General features: G+C 35.7%; 2 protein-coding genes across 2 annotated transcripts; both read right to left on the minus strand.

Annotated features, from left to right (window-relative positions):
* Window positions 1-2,480: 2,480 nt before the first annotated feature.
* On the minus strand, window positions 2,481-3,370 carry LOC145324690 (uncharacterized). Its single transcript, XM_080167283.1, has 2 exons — window positions 3,267-3,370; window positions 2,481-3,013 (listed from the first exon to the last, which is right to left on the minus strand). Exon 2 carries the CDS (start codon window positions 2,954-2,956, stop codon window positions 2,558-2,560), a length of 399 nt encoding a protein of 132 aa, XP_080023409.1. The 5' UTR covers window positions 2,957-3,013; window positions 3,267-3,370; the 3' UTR covers window positions 2,481-2,557.
* A 5,351-nt stretch (window positions 3,371-8,721) lies between these two features.
* LOC145324691 (uncharacterized) lies at window positions 8,722-9,253 on the minus strand. The gene is made up of 2 exons (XM_080167284.1): window positions 9,199-9,253; window positions 8,722-9,144 (listed from the first exon to the last, which is right to left on the minus strand). Exon 2 carries the CDS (start codon window positions 9,140-9,142, stop codon window positions 8,798-8,800), a length of 345 nt encoding a protein of 114 aa, XP_080023410.1. The 5' UTR covers window positions 9,143-9,144; window positions 9,199-9,253; the 3' UTR covers window positions 8,722-8,797.

Genomic DNA, 9,253 nt, shown 5'->3' on the forward strand with positions numbered 1-9,253 from the left:
ATAATTAGATTAAAACACTAGAGGGAGAAAGGGTTAAATAACTGTATCTCCCCATCGCAACTACCTTGTGCAACCAATCTATTGGGTCATTGAAAATCAACCAATGGTGTCGCTTATATTAACACAGCGAAGTAGCAGACAATAATTTAGAAGCAGACGAAAGAGGTCTTTGAAAAAGGAAGGGAGGTAGTTGTCTGTATATACATCTATACTTTAGATCTGTTGTTGCATACACTTCCATTTTGCCCGCTTCTCGAGGGTAAAGATAAAATTTCTGAAAATTATTGTACACCAAACCCAGCCGATTCTAGATACCACAATTTTTCATTTATTTTTCATAATAATTATCCATATCTACGTACCATATGCATTTTGCTTTCTACACATTAAAGCATAATGTTTGTAGCGGTTCTACTCTTAAATTCCTTTCAAATCTTTCGTTTGCAAATCATTACCTTTAATCTTATACTATTGATTTCAAATGCAGCTATACCATTTTTAAAGATTCTAGTTTGACGTAGGGTTGGGCCGGATATCTGGCCAACGCTCGATATCCGGCAAATTACCGGCAGGATAACTGAATAGTTTTAATATCCAAATCCGGATAACCGGCCAAACCGGATATCCGGCCCAGCCCTAGTTTGACGCTATGTTGTTGTCCAGCCTCAAACGGCAAAAAACGTCGAAAATTCCGCCTTTGGCGTTGAAAAACGGCAAAACGGTTCGCCTGAGGCGGTTGATGCATTAATAACAAATGATGCGTCCTAAAAAGTTCTACAAAAATAAAGAAATAGTCAATGGCCTTAAAACGACTCTTTCCCCAAAAAAAGGGGGCAAAAACCACCATTTTTCAAAAACATGCACAGGGTGTCCCAAAAGTGTGAAAATTTATAAAAATAGGCACATATTATTGTTACCTTATTGGACAAGGGGATTATGGTTGTGTGACTCCGCCCATTTATACCAATTTAATCCATAGGCCTCTTAAATCGTTTCTTAAATTTAAAAATGTCATGTATTTAATGTCCTACCATATGTTAAGTGGGGGAAGGATTGTGGGCAAGGGGATTATGGTTGTGTGACTCCGCCCATTTATACCAATTTAATCCATAGGCCTCTTAAATCGTTTCTTAAATTTAAAAATGTCATGTATTTAATGTCCTACCATATGTTTAGGGGGAAGGGGGATTATGGACAAAAGGATTATGATTATGTGACTCCGCCCATTTATACCAATTTAATCCATAGGCCTCTTAAATCGTTTCTTAAATTTAATAATGTCATGTATTTAATGTCCTACCATATGTTTAGGGGGGGAGGGGGGATTATGGACAAGGGGATTATAGTTTTGTGCCTCCGCCCATTTTTACCAATTTAATCCAACTTAATCATGTTCTACCATATATTAAGTGGGGGAAGGATTGTGGGCAAGGGGATTATGGTTGTGTGATTCCGCCAATTTTACCATTTTAATCCATAATTCCAGTGTTTCTTCAATTTATAAATGTCTGGAAATTCATGTTCTACCTCATGTTTATGGGGGGGGGGGGGGTGATTAGGGATTATGGTTGTTAGACTCCGCCCATTTATACCAATTTAATCCATAGGCCTCTTAAATCGTTTCTTAAATTTATAAATGTCTGGAATTTCATGTTCTACCTTATGTTTAGAGGGGAGGGGGATTATGGTTTTGTGACTCTGCCCATTTTTACCAATTTGATCAAAAGGCTAAGCATTCCTTAGATTTATAAATACAAAGAATTTCATGTACTAACATATGTTTATGGGGGGGGGGGTGATTGGGGATTTTTGTTATTAGACTCCGCCCATTTTTACCAATTTAATCCAAAGGCCTTTTAAATCGTTTCTTAAATTTATAAATGTCATGTATTTCATGTCCTGCCATATGTTTAGTGGGGGAAGGTTTGTGGACAAGGGGATTATGATTGTGTGACTCTGCCAATTTTACCAATTTAATCCATAGGCCCCTTAAAGTGTTTCTTCAATTTTTAAATGTGTGATATTTCATGTTCTACCTTATGTTTAGGGGGGAGGGGGATTATGGACAAGGGGATTATGATTATGTGACTCCGCCCATTTATACCAATTTAATCAATAGGCCCCTAAAAGCATTTCTGTAATTTATAAATGTCAGGAATCTCATGTGCTACCATATGTTTAGTGGGGGTGGGGGGATTATGGACAAACGGATTATGGTTTTGTGACTCCGCCCATTTTTACCAATTTAATCCAACTTAATCATGTCCTACCATATGTTTAGTGGGGGAAGGATTGTGGACATGGGGATTATGGTTGTGTGATTCCGCCAATTTTACCAATTTAATCCATTATTCCAGTGTTTCTTCAATTTATAAATGTCTGGAATTTCATGTTCTACCTTATGTTTAGAGGGGAGGGGTATTATAACTTGGAATTAAAACACTTAAACAGATAATTTTAATAAAAGAAAAAAAAAGATATAATATTTAATACATGTATTTCAAATATATAGTTTTTTTTAAATATATATAATAGTTATTTTAAGATAATAGTTATTTTAAATATATATAATGTTAATATTATTTTCAGAAAATAAAACCAGCAGCAGCTTCAAAATCAGCTGATCTCTTCCCTCTACAAAATCTCCTGCGACATCCTGGGCTGCAGGGTCGGCGACGACAGCGTGGAGGTATGGCATCAGGTTCAGAAACAGCTGATCTCTTCCCTCTACAAAATCTCCTGGGACATCCTGGGCTGCAGGGTCGGCGACGACAGCGTGGAGGTACCGCATCAGCTTCGGCATCAGCTGATCTCTTACCTCTACATAATCTCCTGGGACATCCTGGGCTGCAGGGTCGGTGACGACAGCGTGGAGGTACCGCATCGGCTTCAGCCTCAGCATAGGCGTCAGCTTCAGCATAGGCTTCAGCCTCAGCATAGGCTTCAGCATCAGCATAGGCTTTTGCCAGGAGAACACTTCCAAACGCTACCAAAAACAATGTGTACTTCATCCCTGTAAAAAAAGATGAAATTGTTAACAACAATTAGGTGTACCATTACTAAAGATGTCAACAAGTAGCAAAATGTATAGAATAGTTACTTATTTGTTATTTAACGAAAATAACCCTAAAGAATTGCAGAAGACTATCAAAATAATAAATCATAGGTCCAAGAATAGACTAAGTATTATAAATATACATACCCGCAGTCAATCGTACTTATTAATCCACAAGGAAATAAATCTATAATTAGAATGAATATTGTACCTGTTAACAGTTAGAACCTCTAGGACAGACTGAGTGTATTAATCAAAATTTCTCTCTTTTATACCCTTGGCAAAAATAATGTCTTGTTGCAAGTTCCTTCTGAAATATTTTGTACCTACTGACATATGTTTATGGGGGGGGGGGGGATTATGATTTTGTGACTCCGTCCATTTAATCCATAGGCCCCTTAAATCGTTTCTTAAATTTATAAATATCATGTATTTCATGTCTTACTATATGTTTAGTGGGGGAAGGATTGTGGACAAGAGGATTATGGTTGTGTGACTCCCCCCATTTATACCAATTTAATCCATAGGCCCCTTAAATTATTTCTTAAATTTTTAAATATCATGTATTTCATGTCCTACTATATGTTTAGTGGGGGAAGGATTGTGGACAAGGGGATTGTGGTTGTGTGACTCCCCCCATTTATACCAATTTAATCCATAGGCCCCTTAAATTGTTTCCTTAATTCATAAATGTTATGTATTTCATTTCCTACCTTATGTTTAGTGGGGGAAAGATTGTGGACAAGGGGATTATGGTTGTGTGACTCCGCCCATTTATACCAATTTAATCCATAGGCCCCTTAAATCATTTCCTCAATTCATAAATGTTATGTATTTCATGTCCTACCTTATGTTTAGTAGGGGAAAGATTGTGGACAAGGGGATTATGGTTGTGTGACTCCGCCCATTTATACCAATTTAATCCATAGGCCCCTTAAATTGTTTCTTAAATTCATAAATGTTATGTATTTCATGTCCTACCTTATGTTTAGTGGGAAAAAGATTGTGGACAAGGGGATTATGGTTGTGTGACTCCGCCCATTTATACCAATTTAATCCTCAGGCCCCTTAAATCGTTTCTTTAATTTGTAAATGTCATGTATATCATGTCCTACCATATGTTTAGTGGGAGAAGGGTTGTGGACAAGGGGATTATGGTTGTGTGACTCCGCCCATTTATGCCAATTAAATCCATAGGCCTTTGTTTTTAAAAAAAAAATTTTTCTATTTTTATGTTACCTAAAACTGTCATATAGATACAGATTTTGATTATTGACAATAATATTTGCCTATTTTACAAATTTACACACTTTTGATACACCCTGTGCATGTTTTTTTTTTAAATTGTGAGTTTTGCCCTTTTTTTGGGGGAAGGAGTCGTTTTAGGGCCATAGACTATTTCTTCATTTTTGTAATACTTTTCAAGGCACATCATTTGTTATTCATACATTAACCACCTTTGGCGAACCGTTTTGCCATTTTTCACCACCAAAGGCAGATTTTGTGATGCTTTTTGCTGTACTCAAGGTTTTAATGAGCATTTTTAGTAGGAAAGCGTTGATTTTTCAAAAAGTACTTTTATTTAGGTAGTTTAATTTACTAAATTTCATGTGAAGTAAAATTTTTTGTGCATCTAACCGATTTTTGTCACAATGAATTTAGTAAATTAAACTACCTAAATAAAAGTACTCTAGAGTGATTTTAACAAATCAACGCCTTCTTACCATAATGCCCATTAAAACCTCTGGAATGGCAAAAAACGTCAAAAAATCTGCCTTTGGCGGTGAAAACAAGGTGGTTAATGTAAAAATAACAAATGATGTGCCTTAAAAGTTATACAAAAATAAAGAAATAGTCTATGGCCCTAAAACGACTCCTTCCCCCCTAAAAGGGGCAAAAATCATCATTTTTAAAAACATGCACAGGGTGTCCCAAAAGTGTGTGAATTTGTAAAATAGGCAAATATTATTGTCTTAAGTAAAAATCTATATCTATATAACAGTTTTAGGTAACTTAAAAATAGAAAAAAATTTAAAAAACAAAGGCCTATGGAGTAAATTGGTATAAATGGGTGGAGTCACACAGCCATAAAATACAAAAATTGGACCATAGTTCAATATATAAGTTTTCTTCATGGGCATGCACTTTTAACATTTAGCTCACCATCACCACTGGAACTTTTCAGGGCGCATCATTTGTTATTAATGCATCAATGACCTCAGGCGAACCGTTTTGCTGTTATCCAACGCCAAAGGCGGAATTTTCGACGTTTTTTGATGTTTGAGTCTGGACAACAACATAGCGTCAAACTAGAATCTTTAAATTGTATAGCTACGTTTGAAACTGCATAACTTAAAAATAGAAAAAAAATTTTAAAAGAAAAATTCCCATTTTTTTTTGAAAATACAGGGTGTCCAAAAAAAAAAAAATGTATCTGGTCAGAAAACACTATGGCCTAACATACTAAGATACTTTGTAGACTAATTTGAAAAAAATAATCAATTTGGACCAATTTTTAGCTCTACAGACGCAAAAATCTATTTTTCAGGGTGTTTCAAAAATTTCTCAGGTGTCCAAATATGGAGTGAACTTGCCAAATATACTTCATATGTATTCTAAAATATCCACTCTCAAGGCGAGAAATGGGCAAAATTCGTTTCCTGACAGTGTCAAAAGTTTAAAAAACGTGTTTTGACATTTTTGATGGGACACCCTGTAATTCATGATTTTTGTGATTTTAAAGACAATTTCTATGCTGTACCCATCTGGGTGATTAATTTGATATATAAAACATGTCTGTAAGTTGGAAATTAATGTTTAAATTTTAAACTTGAAAATCACGAAAAAATCCCTTTTTTCATTGTGAAAACACCACAGTGAGAAAATGCCCGAAAAATCAGACTTAAAATGGATTAAAAAGGTTAAAAATCACCCAGCCTTTAGTTTTATGACCAATTAAAGGGGACAGGAAGTTTTTATCAAAATCTGAGATCTCATGCAGAAAAATGTTTTTTTCCGTAAATAATGAGCCAAGAATCAAATAGCTTTGACCTTAAAGGAAGCCTGCAAGAAATACCACGCTTTAACTGCTAAAAGACTGCCACAAGTAGACCAAATACCCCAAATTTGAAGCCTTCAGCTTCTATAACAAAAAAGTTTTAGGCATTTTAAAATGACATTTTATGTACAATGAAAATTTTGAAAGAATTGCAATGCTCATGTTGAAAACTTTGAAATTAAAGTACGTGGCCTAAAAACAAAATTATAAGCTTATTTTTGTCATAAATTTAGGTTTCCAGTAACTAATGATATTTTTACAATAAAAATACCCATTTTTATAGTCAAAATCATTAAAAAAAATTAAGTTTTACTTGCGTTGTACGAGTGTACTGTAGCCAATCAGAAGGCTGAATCAGCTTAACCCTTAACGGTCGGGGCGGGGGGGGGGGGCGTTGAACGCCCCCCCATCCGGTTTTTTCTATCTCATTTTCTGTGTGTGAAAGATAAAGAGCCCAAACTGCGTGACTTTTTAAGTTTGGGTATGACACATAACCAAGAGTTGGAATTTTTTGAATATCTCCATCCTGGCGGGCACAGGATGCCAGCAAACCTGGCAGGGTCATCCAGGTAAAGAGCAAAAATATTTTTTTGACTTAAAAAAAGCATTTTATCTTACCAAAATACTAAAATATCCTCTAGTAGTACATCCTCATATTAAATACAGGTGTTCAAGTCAATTTATGGTTCCAGGTATGATCCTGCAGGTCCTGATCCTCCAGGTCTCTAGAAATCTTTAAATGGCTGCTGTGGCCGCAATTTTTGACTTAGAGACTTCAAATTTTAAACTTAAGCTTTTCTTACATGTCTACATAACGTATTAAAATTTCATAAAGATCCGCCGCCGTTTTCCTGCCGACCGCTGACTGCGGCGGCTGGCAGCTGCCAAGTACAGCTGCAGCCGCTGAAATTTATATTTTGATATTTGAAATATAAAATTTACATAAAGATTAACATTTTCTGCAAAAAATTTTTAATTCTAGCTTCAAAAATAAAAAAATTACAGCCGTTTGAAATTTTTAAGTAAAAAAGGACCTAAAAACAAAGGTTGTTAAATAAAAGGGTGAAGGAAGCGAAAATTAACCTTGACTTACTTAAGGTCGGAAATTCATCATAACACAGGGGACTTACACAAAAAATTTTAGCCCTCTAGCTGTAATAGGAACTGAGATAACATGGGGGGGCGTTGAACGCCCCCTCCCCCCTCCCCGACTGATTAAGGTGCGGCAAGGGGCCCGACTGTTAAGGGTTAACAACCAATCACAGCTGAGCTTATATTAGTTTGCCCTTTGTTTCTGCTATGATTTTCATTTAAAAACGCAATTTAAATAGATTTTTTTTCATAGATTTTGACTATGAAATGTGGTGTTTTTATTGTAAAAATGTAATCAGTTACTGGCAATCTAAATTTCTGACAAAGATAAGGTTATAATTTTGTGTCTAGGCGACCTAATTTAATATTGTTTATTATTTTATGAGCATTGGAATTCTTTCAAAAATTTCATTGTACATAAAATGCTATTTTGAAATGCCTAGAACTTTTTTGTTATTGAAACTGAAGGCTTTAGATTTGGGGTATTGGGTCTACTTGTGGCAGTCTTTCAGCATTTAAAGCGTGGTATTTCTTGCAGGCGTCCTTTAAGGATTAATATTCCCTTGTTAAAAGCAAAGCTTTTTTATAATTAGGGTTGGTCCATCCGTACGTTTATAACAGATAGCTTTATTCGTTAATTTAGGCATGTTAGAATTGTCCTAATGATTTCAAACTTTGCATGGTGATTTGTGTAGTAGTTAGGTAGGATTTAGAGAGCGTAGCTACTCTATAATCGTTACCAGAATGTACGTATGTACATTTGAAACATGTTGAATTTTACTTTTTTAACAACAAATTTGTATATGATAAAATTATCTGATTGATTTGATTTTTGGAATACTGATTCCTAGAACAACAAAGTACAATAGTAAAAAAGTACAAAGTACATAGGCCTCTTAAATCGTTTCTTAAATTTATAAATGTCATGCACTTCATGTCCTACCATATGTTTAGTGGGGGAAGGATTGTGGACAAGGGGATTATGATTGTTTGACTCTGCCAATTTTACCAATTTAATTTATAGGCCCCTTAAAGTGTTTCTTCAACTTTTAAATGTGTGATATTTCATGTTCTACCTTATGTTTAGGGGGGAGGGGGATTATGGACAAGGGGATTATGATTATGTGACTCCGCCCATTTATACCAATTTAATCAATAGGCCCCTAAAAGCATTTCTGTAATTTATAAATGTCAGGAATCTCATGTGCTACCATATTATTAGTGAGGGAGGGGAGATTATGGACAAGAGAATTATGGTTTTGTGACTCCGCTTATTTTTACCAATTTAATCCAACTTAATCATGTCCTACCATATGTTTAGTGGGGGAAGGATTGTGGGCAAGGGGATTATGGTTGTGTGATTCCGCCAATTTTACCAATTTAATCCATAATTCCAGTGTTTCTTCAATTTATAAATGTCTGGAATTTCATGTTCTACCTTATGTTTAGAGGGGAGGGGGATTATAACTTGGGATTAAAACACCTAAACAGATAATTTTAATAAAAGAAAAAAAAATAATATTTAATACATGTATTTCAAATATATAGTTTTTTTAAATATATATAATAGTTATTTTAAGATAATAGTTATTTTAAATATATATAATGTTAATATTATTTTCAGAAAATATAACCAGCAGCAGCTTCAAAATCAGCTGATCTCTTCCCTCTACAAAATCTCCTGGGACATCCTGGGCTGCAGGGTCGGCGACGACAGCGTGGAGGTATGGCATCAGGTTCAGAAACAGCTGATCTCTTACCTCTACAAAATCTCCTGGGACATCCTGGGCTGCAGGGTCGGCGACGACAGCGTGGAGGTATGGCATCGGCTTCGGCATCAGCTGATCTCTTACCTCTACATAATCTCCTGGGACATCCTGGGCTGCAGGGTCGGCGACGACAGCGTGGAGGTACCGCATCGGCTTCAGCCTCAGCATAGGCGTCAGCTTCAGCAAAGGCTTCAGCCTCAGCATAGGCTTCAGCATCAGCATAGGCTTGTGCCAGGAGAACACTTCCAAACGCTACCAAAAACAATGTGTACTTCATCC

This window comes from Acartia tonsa, chromosome 7 (genome assembly GCF_053477335.1).
Source record: "Acartia tonsa isolate MP-2025a chromosome 7, ASM5347733v1, whole genome shotgun sequence".
Classification (NCBI taxonomy): domain Eukaryota; kingdom Metazoa; phylum Arthropoda; class Copepoda; order Calanoida; family Acartiidae; genus Acartia; species Acartia tonsa.

Excerpts from the sequence above, each read along its gene's own strand:
- LOC145324690 (XM_080167283.1), bottom strand. The coding sequence starts at position 2,956 with ATGCTGATGCTGAAGCCTATGCTGAGGCTGAAGCCTATGCTGAAGCTG.
- LOC145324691 (XM_080167284.1), bottom strand. The coding sequence starts at position 9,142 with ATGCTGAGGCTGAAGCCGATGCGGTACCTCCACGCTGTCGTCGCCGAC.